The 16,216-nt window shown below is 39.4% G+C and overlaps 1 protein-coding gene across 7 annotated transcripts in view; it reads right to left on the reverse strand.

Annotated features, from left to right (window-relative positions):
- Nucleotides 1-458: 458 nt before the first annotated feature.
- The window catches only part of MCTP2 (multiple C2 and transmembrane domain containing 2), a 309,598-nt gene continuing 293,840 nt past the window's right edge, over nt 459-16,216 (reverse strand). For 2 of the 7 annotated variants that reach the window (XM_023727886.1, XM_023727885.1), the window contains exons 15-17: nt 11,577-11,686; nt 5,242-5,339; nt 459-3,070 (exon numbers count right to left, since the gene is read on the reverse strand). In XM_023727886.1, the coding sequence (XP_023583654.1) occupies nt 3,002-3,070; nt 5,242-5,339; nt 11,577-11,686 (277 nt within the window). In that variant the 3' untranslated portion in view covers nt 459-3,001. The remainder of the gene's footprint in view (nt 3,071-5,241; nt 5,340-11,576; nt 11,687-16,216) is intronic. The other 5 variants (XM_004372664.2, XM_023727881.1, XM_004372665.3 and 2 more) reach the window with 4 other exon arrangements.

Raw genomic sequence — 16,216 nt, forward strand, 5'->3', positions numbered from 1 at the left:
CTACCAACTGTTCTGACCAGGGACACAAGAGATGATCCCAGATAGATTGGGAGGAAATTGCAGACCAAAACTCAAATTCTTAAAAAAAGGCCAGACTTACTGGACAGGTAGAGACTAGAGGAACCCCTGACAATGTCGCCCTGAGATACCCTTCAAATTTTGACTAAAACCACTCCCGGAGGTTACCTTTTAGTTAAATAACAGATTGACTCATAAAAGAAACAGTATCATCCATGAGTAGTGTGCTTCTTCAAAAAACAAACAAAAATCATTTATATGAGACCAAACTGTCAACATTTAAGCTAAAGCAAAGATGAGAAGATGGGGGAGGGGTCAGAGAAGCTAAATTAATGGAAATGGAACAACCAGAATGGAAATAATGAGAATGTTTATACAATGTGGAAAATGTAACCAATATCACTGAACAATAAGTAGGTCAGAAATTGTTAAATGGGGACCTAACTTGCTGTGTAAACTTTCACCAAAAACACAATAAAATATTTAAAGAAAAAGAAACTTACAAGGTCTCAACTTGGGTGGAAGCAATTGGAATAAAAACGGACAAGATAACATGTCAACATGGCATCTACAGGCCTCTATGGGTTAGAAGATGGGGAGAAAAGCAGAAGGAATAAAAAAGAGAATGCCTGATAGGGTTCCAGCCCAGAGGACACCGGTGACGTTAATGGAAGTCGGAAGTAAGAGAGAAGACTATGGGGTTGGGGATCCTGGAGAAATGGGGGGAAACAGGATACTTATTTTCTGATCCCTTGAGGTGTAGACATCTGCTGGACATTCAGGCAGGGCTGGAAAATAGGTGTATGAGATTTAAAAGAACCAGGCAAGCTTGGCAAGACTTCAACATTCCTACTAAATTATCTTTAATTATCATACTGTGAATCCATAATCCATAAATTGTATCTAAGGCATTCATGAATCTTTCATAAGAGTTTCTGATTACTTATATAAATCTGAACATTTCACATACAACTAATATCCGTTTTTCACATTCAATGTCTACTTAATCAATTAACAATTGTTTTCCATATACAATTTATCCAAGGTTGATCCGGTCCTGCCCTTGTGTCCCAGCTGGTGTTTATGTCCTAAACTTAACGCTGAGAATCCCACAATCGGGATACAGAGAAAATAAGTCTAACTAATGATGCCTTCTTGTCAGGTGAATTATTTCATTTTGAAATTCTATAGCAAAAGAACAATAAAGTATTGGTTCCACTTTTAAATAAATAAGGGGTTATTTTGCTGCTGAAAGTTTTCATTCAAATGACTGATTCGATCTCACATGTCTGTTTAAAAAAGCCTGACTGAGGTCGTTACAAAATGACAGACTATGATAAACTAGATGGTAGCTGGGCGTCAGACAATGAGGCATTGTTTACACAGAAGACAGAGTAACTGGTTTAACAAAAGAGGTTCTTGGGTATCTATTGTATGGACAACTAAGAGATTTACTGGAGCTTTTATCATTTCTGCAAGGCTCTTTTCCAACCAGCTTCATTAACTTGAAGTAAATCAAATCATGCAGAAATCTGGCTCAGCCAGAAAGCAACCCAGGAAGATACAATATGAAGAGAAACAGACACGGCATGATAAGGTTTAGAATCTTTGGCATTTTTCATAAACATTTTGTTTGAAGATTATTAAATTACAACCTAGAAGGGGAAGAAAAAAACAGTAAAACTCACTATTAAATCAGTTAGTTCTTTTCCCTCAACTTTTCTTTGACTGTACATATATACAAAACTGCACATACGAAGTATGTGTCAATGAAATGCAGTCTTTCCAACTTAAATAGCATCTGAAGAGAAGGCTATGTGCATATATTTTATACATGGACGAAATCAGGATCTTTACTGGAGGGGGCTTCTGAGAAACAGTAGGGTCTGCAGAAGTCAGATAAGATCAAGGCAGGGGGCTTTTGGGAATAAGTTTCTAGGACTGGGGTTCTGAGACACATTTTTATTATGTATAGTTTCCATTGCCCATAAGAGCAAAACTTAATCAAAGATAAATCTAGACAAGCTAAGTATTTTTACTTTCTGGCCCCAACATTTGGTTAAAAGAAGTGATTATGATGAGCAGGTAAGCTGTCCTGTTTACCAGTTTGTTGATTTTTAGCTGTTATCTTTCTAAACACTTTCAGAATCCGTTCATGCTTTTTCCTCTCTATCTCTCAAGTTATGATTCTGGCATTTATTTTGGAAGTAAGCCAAAAGTAAAGTCAGAAGCAAAGTAGTTACAAGGTAAAATGACCCTCTCCCTCTCCAGATGAGCAATCCCATTGGGCTTTCCTGGGGGTCCATTGCCATCAAGGGACCCACAGGGCAGTCTGCACCCAGACTGAGAGCTTTACTGAATTTCACATACACGTCCTCAGTGAGCTCGGCTGAAATATTTCTAATGATGTGGGCTAATTCTGGTAAGTATAAAAAAAATTTCTAAAATATACATCATTTGAACAGATGACAGGGATCCACAAATTGTTAACCAAGAGAAAAATTCTGATTAACGCCAACAATAATCTGAAAGAAGTGTGGGGGTGGGGAGTGGAACTAACTGAATCTTAACGAGAATCTGTTGGAGGTGTGAAAACAAGTGCAAAGTCACTGCGGAATCCAAGTGGTCTCCTGGCTGTGCTCAGACCCATGGCAACCTTGCCTGAGCTTCGTATTGGAGACTGGATGTTAGTCTTCCACGGTCTCCAGACTGTCTCCTTTGGCTGGGCCAACCCTCCATATAACTAAGGCATCCATGCATGCAGATGTGTGCACTTGAGCGTGTGTGCACATGCAGATGTGTACTCATGCATGTGTGCACACCTGTGTGCATCTGTGCACGTGGAAAAGGGGGGAGAATACAGAGAGCGCTCCACACAGCACGCATTTCAGAATGACACACGGGTACCACCGAAAGAGTGATAATATTGGTCTAATCAACCAAACACAAAATCAGGGGCTGCTTCCCAAAGTCGGTTTGCGTCCTAGGGAATGCTGCGCTTCTTGCGAAGGGGGCTCTGGTTGCTGCAGGGTTTCAATTCTGCATACTGCACCTGTGAAAACAGACAGACATGACGCTGCTGGTTAGGTAACCCTAGCTCACCACAGTGTGTGTTAATGGCTCCCCAAGGACAAACCAAGGCAAAGGAAGGAAGGTTCAAAGGTAATGAATCATTTTCTAAACACAGGAACATGGAGGGATTAATTGCAGGAAGGATTTGAGAAGTCATGCATCATTTCTTGAAACCAAAATATTAAAAGCAGATTTTTATAATGAGATGCATGGGTTTCTACCTGCTCTCAGCACCGCTAGATGATTTTAGTTTTGCATGTGCTACTTTTCAACATAAGGAAGCTTAATAATCACGGGAATGTTTATCTTAGTATATGATACAGCAACTCACTAAGATTTACTCATTTAAAAATATCTAAAATCTTGGGGAAAAATCTGAGTGAATTATACACATTTATTTTGCCTGAAAGGGAGAAAATGCTGAAATTGATACTGGGCCCTGAACACATAGATTTCTCTTAAAAATGAATTTCATTTACAATGTAATGGCTAAAACATCTGTGATAAATATGAGTGCTCCAGGAGTCTCCAATGGCAAACTGTCTATTGTGTAATTAGAAAGTGCTTTTGGCAGTACGTGGCTGTACAAGGAGGATCTTACTAGCGTACTGTATATCTTTATGGGATGTTCTTGGTTGTGTCTCCCTGTATCTGAGCCAACTCCAACTGGATGACCGCCCCAAGGGCCTGTGTCTGGACTGTACACAGACTGTACACAGACATGGGGGGCTCGATGGGGATTTTCCTTCTTCAAGGATACAGGCGTGAACTCACATGGTGACCCTAGTGATGGTACGTTGCAAACACATTGCTTTGGTGTGTGTCTTTGATAGTCTGACTGGGAATGGCTTTATGTAAAATATTGTATTACAGACCACATGTGCTCACTATTTTTAGCATTCATGCCAAACACCCAGGGACATTAGGCCCTATCACATAAGGGAAGATACATGAAAAAAGCACCTTTTCCATAGAGGGTTTTGTGAAGGTCCCATAGGGGACAGGGGATGAGCCACGTGTCATTCTTCAATGTAACACAAGCAGGCCAGGTTACTATTTTTTAGTCATCTAATACAAATGTTAAAGAGTAAATCCATACCTATAGAATGTACATTTAACATTATGAATAACTATATCATAAAATGAAGGTTAAAGAAGAACAGTGCCATGGAGGCTGTCTTAATATCTACAAATGTAGTGCTGACTTGGAATGAACAGGAAAGAAACCGTAAAACATTTAGCCGCACATCTCTGCAATCCACCCAGCATCCCGGGGGAACTAATTATGTTATAGTTTCCCAAAGACGGAAATCAATACTTGATTTGGGATTCTCTCAGATAATAAAGGATTGTGTCTCTGATCATTCTGATGCTATTTTAGGCCATGGTTTCCCATCTACCTATTCTAAGGTCTCTAGTCTCTCCGTTAGAGAAATCACAGCCTGCCCATCTTCCTCTCGATTTACAGCAGCCTGATCCACAGGGGCCTGGAGAGGCTACTCTACGGGACTTTCTGGTATTGTTGTCGTTGATCTCTGTATAGCCACAGAAACCGGACGCTGCTGGACTAAGTGACCATTACCTGTGAATAATGCTTCTGATTGATCTCAAATTATTTCACGCCATCTCTGCCTCTTTGTGTATTAGAGTAACTGGGGCTTTGCCCTCAGCATCCCTCAGTCTTCAGAGGGAAGGGCATAGAAGGGAGGCCAAGGAGACAATCGGGCAAAGAAGAATAAAAAGAATAATCGGCTTGTCTTCTTCTTCCCCTAAAATGCCTGTCATCCGGAAGAGGGGAAATTAAGCAACACTCCCCCAGCTTTGGATCTCACGCTCTCCCACTCACGGAGCCCATTTATCCTCTTTAGGGAGGTGAGCAATCAGGAGGGTGGCAAACACCATCGCATGGTATCCTCGCAGTATGAGTTCCAGATCATTCTTAAGTAGCTCTTTTTCAGGATAATCTTCCCCAATCATCTCATGCTTTGGACAAAGGTTTTCCTGCCACCTCCCTGCAAGTCAGGTCACTATAAGGGTTTTCTAATTCGTTATCTCCGTTGCTCACAGGGCACAGCCTGTGCGCCTCTGGCTCTGGGGCTAGTCAGACGTCAGCACTGGTGCCCCTGTTGGTGGTGACCATTCATTACATACCTTTTGAACATCAGATGGTACCCTGGAGAGAAAGTCTAGAAGCTCATTATTATCAATGGTATAGGGATTTCGAAGCTTCTTAGTAAATTTATTTATGCCTGAAAAATAGAAACAGGAGGGGCTCTCTTGATTGATTGATCAATTCATTCATTCATTCACTCACTTATCTTTAAGAACTTGCCTGGCTGGTGGCGGGGGCAACGGCGGGGAAGGGGGCGCGGGCATTCACAAGTAAAGATTAGTGTGAAAACAATTACATAGACCTCAAGCCATGCACACGTTGCTGTCATGTGGAATCATTCACAAATGCCTTTTCTTGGAGGAAGGAAGTGGGGATTGTGGAAGAGGAGCTTTGCCTTCTTCAGCTGTGAAAATCCCATTACAATCTCAGCAGCAGGGCGAGGAGGCATGCTAAAACTGTGTCACTCCTTGGCTTTTTTGGAATACACTGATTAACAGCCTCCTCCGCTATGAAAACAAATGGCCCAGATGGGAGAAGGCCTTCATTAGCCCAAACAAGTCCTTGCTTGGAGGCTCTGGACCAAATGCAGCAGGGGGAGGTGGAGGGAAGAAAGGGATTTTGTTGTTGTTGTTGTTAAGAAGAAACTACAGCATCCTTCACCCCAACTCATTTTCACAGGTTTCTCTCCTCTCACTGCTGAGCAGAACTTGACATGTTGATGGTACTTTGATGCTACGGGAAACTGTGAAAAGTTATTATTGGAAAATTATTTTACTATGGTTGCTAACTTGATTTATGGACTGCAACACTGGCGCGGGGGTTGGTCTGGGCAATGGAGCACATGCTAATTTCGGACGGGGACAATGATCATTAGAAGGGGTTGTGATGTTTTAAGATGTCAATGTGCTGGAGAGCATCCCAATTAGGGGGCTGCACCCTGGGCTCCTGAGCATGTCCAGACTGTGCTCGGTTTCCTTCTAGAGGGAGCATCCCACTACCCCCTTGTATCTCCTGCTCTGCTCCTGGGAGCTGCTTTGCCTATATCCCGAGCTCATAGTCATGCTCTTTTTTTTTTTTTTTTTTTTTTTTAACCAAAGGTCACCTTTTTTTTCCTGTTGAGTTTTAGAAGCAGAATGACTAGGTGGCTTTCTGAAGCCGTGCCGCCGGGTGCTTGTTTAACAAGGATCATATCTGAAGGCCTTGTCAGCCTCAGTGGTGCTGAATGAATTCACAGCCTAGGTGTGCTGTGAATGGCTCCTACTTGGAAGCCAGGGAAACATTGAACTGTTCGTCAGGCGCCAGCACATGAAAGGTTTGATGTTTCTCTTCTTTCATGCAGTATTATTTTGCTTTCATCTAAGGACAGGACTTCCTACATGGCATTATACCTGACACAATGCCAACCTCCAGCCATTTATTTGGAGGGTCAGATTTACATCTGCTTTGCAAATGGGAGCCAGCCATTGTCCATGAGAAAATGGCTGCATGGTGGCTGGGCTGCAAAAGGCTGCTTGCAAAGGCTCCCCTTTCCTTTAAGTCAAAGCTGCACTCTGCCTTTCTTCCCTCTACCCCCACAGCAAGCTAGTTAAATCCCCACCCCCCAAAGTTCCTTTAAACTAAAATACTTTCACTGTGTTATTCTAAAGACATTTAATTGTAGCATGGGCTTTTTGGCAAAAGAAAACAGACAAGGCAAAATGACGAAGGGAGACAAAGGACGTATTGAGAAAAGATATATCTTCTATTGTTAATTATATATAGTGTGCGCATCTGGAGTCTTTACAATGAATAGCAAGGCAGGGATAATATCACAACCGATCAAAACAGTGCATTCTTAGTCACTGAGAAGATGATAAACCTGCACGGTAGCTCAAATGCACCAATAAGGGCAGAAGTAGTCCATAAGGCACCGAGACTAGGTTTGAAATACTTAGTTGGAATAAAAATGATAAGGCACTCAGATTGCATGCTTCAAAATGCATACCTTATTTTTTAAGGTATTGCAGGCTCAAACACGTCAGTGATTCCACAAGGTTATCTACTGTGTGAGACCAAGTGTCAACAGGGATGATACAGCCCATGGTCATCTTTAAGGAGCAACGGGGCAAGGAGGAAGGAACCAGGGTTATGGGGCAGGTACACCTGGGTTCCAGCCTTGGGTTCACCACATAGTTAGTAGCTGTGTGATTTTGGATAATAAAGATCTGCCCTACGTAGTTTCCTTGGTTGTTGAGAGAAGCATGTTGGGCAATATAGGCAAGAGGATTCTGTAATCTGAAATTCCACAGTAATAGGGGCTATCATCATTACTGTTGATGTCAACGAGCTAAAAAGACAAAGGATGTAGCAATGGAAAAGAGTCTTTAAACAGGTAGTCCCCAAGTTACGAATGAGATCCTTTCCTGTGTCTTTAAGTCGAATTTGTAGGTAAGTCGGAACAGGTGCATGTGGTTCTTATTTAGCCTGATTTTAGTGCTAGAAAAGGCTCAGACCTTTTCAATGCTTTAAAAGCTGCATGTGCATCAAGTAAAGGTGATTGCGATGAAGAGTTTGTTGCCAGTAAGGGTTGGTTCAATAGTTTCAAAGTGAGGGCAATTTTACATAACATTAAAGGGCAAGTATGAGTTGTCATGGTTCGGTGGTTAAGAGCTTGGCTGTTAACCAAAAGGTCAGCAGTTCAAATCCACCAGCTGCTCCTTGGAAACCCTATGGGGCAGTTCTACTCTGTCTTACAGGGTCTCTATGAGTCAGAATCAACTCAAGGGCAACAAGTTTGTATATGAGTTGTTCGTAAGTCGGACATTCGTAACCTGGGGACTTGGGGTACTACTGAGCATCTGATTACACGTCCAGATTTGGAACTTGTGGCTTTATCCAGTAGCACACCAGATATGCCTTTAGATTATTTAATCTACGTGATATAGACAGACAGACGGTATTATCTGCTGTGAAAACTTTTTTTTTTTTTTTTTTAGCATATATAAAGTAAGTGGGATTCAAATACCAAAGAACAACATTTGGGGAAGATACTATCATTTAATGGTCCCTGATCATGGACTGAATAGGTCAGTGGGGTGGAAAGAGCCCTCCAGTAAGAAAGAGCACCTGGAGAAAATCAGGAGCGAGGGAAAATCACCTGGCTGCTTTGCACATATGGCCACATGAGAATAGCCACTTGAAAGGGAATTAAAACACTCTTTGCTTCAGATACTTATATGAGCTACTGGCATGTTGCCTTGATGGCACTACACTGGTAGGGTGGGGATGGAGGGTTCTTTCATTCATTTGTTCATTTATCAAACAATGCCTTTGATAGATATTGTGCTATCAGATGAAGATAGAAAACTAAGGCCTGGCACCTTCTTGCAAGAAACTCAAAATCCAACTTGGAGAGTTCATATTTACCTTGGGAAAACAGAAGAGGCTCAGACCTGAACTAAATAACTGTAATTAAAATAACTATAACGAAGGGCAGAATGGTAGGAATATGGAAGTCTCTCAAAAGGGACAGAAAAGCCACATGTGATCTAATCTCGAATGCTCTGCCTTCTGTAAACACATACATCAAACAAATAACCCAAATCTAGCAGATCAAAGTTTCCTAAAGAAAATTGAAGATATCCCTTTTAAACGCAATTCTTGCTTTTTAAAAATTAAACTCCCACACAAGAGAGGTGGCAGGCCAAATAAAATGTTACCTAAGTAAATTACAGGTATTAAATCCTCAGAGTCATTCACTCATAAAAATATCTGTCAAGTGCTCATTAAAGACCCATTACCTATTTATAGCTGCAGAAGGAATTATAGGGGTGATAAGGGAAGAAAGTGCCTTACCCTTCAAATGCTTACAATGAAGTTAGTGAGTCAGGGAATATTACAGCCTTTAAGAAATTAGGCTATTCTCATGTGCTTATGTCAAATAATTCTGATAATTAAAATCATTAATACAAAAATGATATTTGAGTATATAGAATGTAAAATAAAGTACATACAGTTAAATAAGTTTGCTTCAAAGGAGTAAAAACATGGAACAAATCATTTCAGGATATTATTTACAACTTCAAAGATGAGTAAATAACTTAGTATGAGACATATTCTTTAAAAAGTGAAAAGGAACACTAGAAATTTAAGACATAAAATTATCTTCTACAAGAGAAAGTCTCTACACAGGATAAAATCATAAATTGTGCAAAAGAATGTTCTGAATCCATATTAGCTAATAACAAACTTGTCTTGGAAAAGAGTAAGTCCTAATAGAATTGTAGAATATATTCCATGATGGCATGGAAGGTATTATGTGATGAGAGACGGGAATAGATCATGTGTTGATTGTCAAGGCTTTTGACTACGTAATTATGGTAAGCTCATCAATAAACTATGAAATTCTGTCTGGAACATAAAACCAAGGAATCAGACACTTAGTATAAAGCTCAAAGGGCCACTGTTGGCCCAGGAGAGCATAATAAACTCCATAATAACTTCACCCATAAACTGAATGATAAATACAGCAATGTCTCATTAAGTAGATTCAAAAAGTCAACATTGGGAAACTGCCAAGATCTTGGAGGATAAGATCAGAAATCAAAGTGATTTGGATAAATAGGAGGAGGGACTGGAATCCCAAAATGTCGATCAAAGGAGGAAATACAGTATAGTATACTTTGTGGCAAAAAAAAGATGCATAAAAGAAAATCAAGAGTGCACCAGAATGATAAATCACAGGGCAACAGTTGTTAATAAGTTGACCATAGTCATCAACTTACATGTACTTAACAATGGCCAAATGATTGCAATTTTGAATCATGTTAAAATTGCTATCTGACCCTGACATCTTATGTTTCAAATGTGATCAATGAATGGGTTTGGAAATTAAAAGAATTGAAAAAGAATGAGACTATTCAGTCTACATAGATATCTTTCACCATATACGGTATTCAGAGAAATACTATTGCAGAGTGTCTTCTTAATCAGTGGGCCCTGAGGAGTCCATGCTGTCTTTCCTAAAGATCAAATATGGACCAATACACAAGAGTTGTTGTAAAAAAGAAAAAAATAGAGAAAGAAAAAAGAAAAGAAAAGGAAACAAAAACTGGGCATGGGTGTGAGAAGATTTCCCCAACAGTGAGGATCATCAAATACTGGAAGTGACTCCCGAAGAAGGGGTAGAAAAGCTTTTTTCTTTTCTTTGTTGTAAAGGAGAGAGGCTTCTTTATATGGAATTTTCCCCTCCCGGACAAAATAAAGACTGAATGGGTTATGCTCTCTCAAAATCACTCCACTTCTGAAATTTTCTAAGTTGCTCTATTACTTTCCCATTTCTGAGCATTGAGGTTTGGCTTTCCTTGTCACCAGAGTTCCATCTTTGTGGATTCTCTTTGAAAAAGTCTATGTTTAACGGTTTTGAAAAGGTTGTTGTTTTTTTCCAGCATTTGCAATCTCTCTGCTTTTACTTAACAGATAGTCTTAAGATGAATGCATTTCAATAAAAAAGTCTCTCATTACTGTGACTTCTCTGAACATCTCAACATCTGAAGATCCGAGAAGCGATCATGGTCAAGAACTCAGCAGTAGTCATAGAAGCTAAGTCATGAAAAGCCGGGATTGACAGAATCTTCTGGTAAAGGGCTCACTGTTTCTCCAACAATTAAGCTACTACCATGCACTCTCCTTATATCCCGCCAGGGCCCATCCAGAGACAGACACTAATATTCACAAAGCCATTGAGTTTCTGTCCAATTGCTAACTCTAGTATTAAATCATGTCATGGAATTTATTTCGTTTTCTATTTTTGTTCCAATTTTTTAAAGCTGCTAAACTTTATATAGGCACATCATTTCCCCTGATTAATAACATCTTCCTCTTCTTTCAGACACTGGCTGAAGAGTCACTGCATGCTTCTTTCCTCTTCCCACACTGCTTCTGGATTTAACTAATGGGTTAGGTTATTTTTTTCCTCCAGGAGAGATAAAATACCAGGAGCAACTTGCCTGGGGCCAGATCTACTTTCACATAATATAAAGGGCAAGATGCAGGTGTTTGTTCACTGTTTGAACAACAGTGTTTCCTGAAAGTTACTGGGCCACAGAAATATATTATTCAAGGGTATTTGTGGCTATGAAGACCCAAAGGGAAACCGTAGGCACAATCGCATTTTTATTTGGTCACAAGTATACAAGAGGTATGTAAATATCTATGCTGATTGTTCACTCACGCTGGCCTTTTCTGGGAGGTCCTGGAAGTTTTTGTTCCCCAAATACATTCCTTAATTTCCTGCTTAATTGCCAACAAGAGCATGCTTATATGACACTTTAAAAATGAATAATTGTTTCTTACCTGGAATTGATTGCTATCAAAGGGACCGTGCCAAACTTACCCCAGATTAAAATAATGTACCGCAGTGGGATGAAATACAAAGTGATGGTGGCTATCACCAGGATCAAACAGGCCAGGAATGAAAGGAATGGAACCGTCCAGTTGAACGTGCTGCAGACAGACAACCACATAGATATCATTTTCTGTAATGCTCGAGAACTGCCATATAGTCATCTTAGCGTGTTTCTTTCATAGTCACACACATCAAAAGGTCCATTGGAAGAGATTCTTTAAAAACCTGGAGATAAAAGTCGGCCAAACTGATTGGGCACTGGAGAAACATTCTTTTCAATGAAACAAAACCAATGGCAGTTCAAGTTATCAGAACGCTGGTGACTTCCTGGCACTGGCAACTCCTAAGAGAAGACTTTGGCTTGCAAAAGTTATTAAAAACTGCAATATTACCATGGTGGCTCTGGGCATGGAGATCTTCAAAACTAAGGGTTAGTCAGGCCACATCCAAGTGAACATCTCTTTCGATTAACACATCGTTGCCAATAAATATTTAGAAAAGAGTGGATATTGTTACAGTGCTGTAGCGTTGTCTAATAACTTAAACATTTAGAATTTCCAAACTCATTTACTCCAGAATGCTACCAGTGCCCTGCAATGGGTAGGGGAGTATTTGGCTATAAACCATTAGACCATCAATCATAGATAATGTAGATGATTTTACTACATATTATATTCACTGAGCTCCTGGCTCTTTTCACTGTATCACCAGCGGCTTTGCAGGAGAAACATGTGGCAGTCTGCTTCTGTAAAGATTACAGCCTTGGAAACCCTATGGGCAGTTCTACTCTTCCTATAGGGTTGCTATGAGTCAGAATCAACTCCTTGGGAATGGGTTTGTTTGTTTTTTTAGGGGGATGGCTTATGGCCTGCTATGCCTTGAGTGGAATGGAGAACCAGACCACGGTGAAACTGAATGTATTGTGAAAATCCTTGCCAGAGTCCTAGAAAAAGCTCTGCAAATCCAACCCCCTGCTGAGGGCATGTAAGTGCACAGAGCACATCTTCTGACTGGGTCTCACCTTCACTTAAGACCATGTCTGCTGAACCTTTGCATTGGGCTAGGAATACAAAGAGGTACAGATTTTTTTTGCTGTTGTCTTCTGGGATTTTTTTTTGTGGATGGGAACACTGAGGAATTTTAAGGGAGTAGCAAAGATGTCACCTTGAGGACTAAGGTACACCTGACCCAAGCCATGGTATTGTCAGTTGCCTCACATGGATGCAAAGCTGGACAATTAATAAGGAAGACCGAAGAAGAATTCATGTATTGGAATTATGGTCTTGGTGAAGAATACTGAATATACCATGGACTGCCAGAAAAAACAAATCTGTCTTGGAAGAAGTACAGTCAGAATGCTCCTCAGAAGCGAGGATGGCGAAACTTCATCTCACATAATTTGGCCATGTTATCAAGAGGGACCAGTCCCTGGAGAAGGACATCATGCTTGGTAGAAGGTCAACAAAGAAGAGGAAGACCTTCAACGAGATGGACTGACACAGTAGCTGCAACAATGGGCTCAAAAATAGCAACAACTGTGAGGATAGCGAAGAACTGAGCAGTGCGTCCTTCTGTTGTATGTAGAGTCAGAACTGACTCGACAGCACCTAACACTGCACTTGATATGTGCCATACATTGCGCTAATCTATTTTTTGCATATTTAGACTATAATTCTTAAAATAATTATGCCAAGTATTATCCTCTTTTCCCAAATGAGCAAATTGAGGCTGAGAAAGGTTGTCTAATTTGTGTAATCACAATTCCATTAACAGTATGAGAGAACCCCCCTCTTGCCTCACCCTCTTGTCAAAACTGAGTATGATCAATGTATTTAATCATCTTAATTTGTTTTTCAGTGAATTCTAGCTTATTTTTTTTGCACAGAAGCCACTTTATAGGAAAGGGCTTACAGAAATTGATTCATAAGCAAACTGACTTGGGTTTGAATCCAGGCTCTGTCTCTAATGAGCTGAATGACTTTAGGAAAGTGATTTAATCCATCAGAAGCATACTGTCCTTCTTTGCAAAATGGGAATAATAATAGTACCTAAATCATAGAGTTGTGCTAGAACTGAATAAGAAAAGGCATTTAAAGTATTGAGCTTAGTGTCTGCCACGTTGTAAAAACTCAAAAAATTGTAAAGCAGTTATTATTTGTCAATTTTCTCTTGAGCTGTTTTGACTTTTTCCTCGGTGATTTATGATATCTCTTTGCATACTAAAGAAATTAGTCCTTTGTCATGTTTGCTACAAGTATTTTTCTAGTTTGTGGCTTTTTCATATTTTTAAAGATATTTTTAAATATAAAAATTATATATTTTCATATGATCAAATTTATCAGTGTTTTCCAGATTGGGCCACACTTACAAAAACAACATCCTCATTCCAGTAATTTGACACCAGCTATTGAATAATCAGGAGTCTGTGAGTGGTGCAAACTGTTAACATGCTCAGCTGCTAGTGAAAAGGATAAAGGTTCAAGTCCACCAGAGGTGCCTCGGAAGAAAGGCCTGGTGCCCTACTCCTGAAAAATCAGCCATTGAAAACTCTAAGGAGCACATTTCTACTCTGTCAGTCATGGGGTTGCCATGAGCTGGAGTCAACTGGATGGCAACTCTTTTCTTTTTTAAATTAAACAATCACTATTTCCCTCACTATTTTAACATGTCAACTTCTATGTTATTCTAAATTTCTACATATGCATAGGACCACTCTTGACTTCTCTCTTCTGCAGTTGACCTTCTAGTAGAACTTTTTGGAGAGCAACTTCGTACTATATACGGAAATGTCATATGTACTCCATAATTGCCCCAGCTATGCCTTTGCAGTATAGTTTGTAACAATTAAAAAAAGAAACTGTCTACCATTATCAACTGGAAAATATCTAAATAAATTATGCTCTGCAATACTAAACATCTGTTAAAAAGAATGAGAACACAAGACTCCCACACATCCATCCCTCTGAAAACGGAGGTTCAAAGCTAAATACAGTGAAACCTAAATTGTAGAAATAAGCAGATGCATATGTATATGTATACATGTATATAATTATTAAAGTATTTAACTATGTATAAACACCACACACATAGGTTTTTATACTGAAAAAATGTCTAAAATATATACTCTAAGCTTTAAGAGTATTTAAGAATGAGATGCGGGAGGGAGAAGAAGGGGAGGCTTTTCATTTGCTGTACTTGATTATTTTTATAATGGATGTATATCACATTAAAAAGGAAAATAAAAAACAAAAATCGAATACTAAAATAAGTAAAAACAACTGTCAATCTTTGTACCCTGTTTTTTTTTTTTTAAACCAGAGACACAGTTAATGGTAGATTCTGGTACAAATGTTTATGTAGCAACAAAACTACCTTCTTTTCACTCGGACATATTATTTATTAACCTAAACCAACCCACTGCCAGCGAGCCAATTCTGACTCACAGTGACCCTACAGGATGAGCAGAAGTGCCCCGTAGGGTTTCCAAGGCTGTAAGTCTATAGGCAAGCAGACTGCCACATCCTTCCCCCACAGAGCAGCTGGTGGGTTCGAACTACTGATGTTTTGGTTAGCAGCCGAGTGCTTTAACCACTGCATCACCAGGGCTCCATTTATTAACCTACCCCTTGCCATGGAGTTGATTCCAACTCATAGTGACCCTATATTAACCTAGCCACTTACACTTTACAAATAATTCCAGTTCTGACTTTTGTTAGCTGTGTGATCATAAGCAATTTACTCAACTTCTCTGTGTTTTAGCTTTCCCATCTGTAAAATGGGAATGATGACTGTATCTACTTTATAGAGATGCTTAGAGGATTAAATAATTTAATGAATACAAAGCATTTAAAATAATATTTGGTATATAATAGTTGTTCAGTAAGTGTTAGCTAGTCTCATTTTTCTTGTTATTACTGCACAAAAGTGACATAAATATGATAAGAAAGCTAATTACATCGGATAGTGTTTTGAAGATAACAAAAGGTACAGAAAGTACATGGAATTACTTTTTTAAAAGAAATATACATTAGGATTCCTTTTCTAGCAGTACCACTCCCTCCTTTAAAAAAAGGAAATGCTAGATAATTAAAAACAAAACATTTTTTTAAAAAGAAAGCCATCATTAGGCTGACATGAAAATAAGAAAACACTAGAGGGTAAAAATAAAATGAACTGCAACGACTCCGGGAGGTAACTAAACTCCAAAGTCAAATTTCACGCTAAGAATTTCTTCCAAGTATTAAGATTTTGAGCTTCTTTCTGTTATCTACAAGGCACATGGGGGATAGAGGATACAGCACCAGACCTCCCCAAGAAGGGATTCTAACAGAAACCACTGCTTAAAGTTTACATATTCAGGTGAGGGTGAATAAGAAAAAAAGAAACCCAGAAGAGTTAATACCACTACTACGAAAGGTATTTCAGAACATAAAAAAGGATGGAATACTCCCAAACTCATTCTATGAAGCCAATATAACCCTGATACCAAAATCAGATTAAGACACCACAAAAAAAGAAAATTACATACCAATATCCCTCATGAACATTGACACAAAAATCCTCAACAAAATTCTAGCCAATAGAATTCAGCAACATATCAAAAAAATAATTCACCATGATCAAGTGGG

Source organism: Trichechus manatus, unplaced genomic scaffold (assembly GCF_000243295.1).
Source record: "Trichechus manatus latirostris isolate Lorelei unplaced genomic scaffold, TriManLat1.0 scaffold00019, whole genome shotgun sequence".
NCBI lineage: Eukaryota > Metazoa > Chordata > Mammalia > Sirenia > Trichechidae > Trichechus > Trichechus manatus.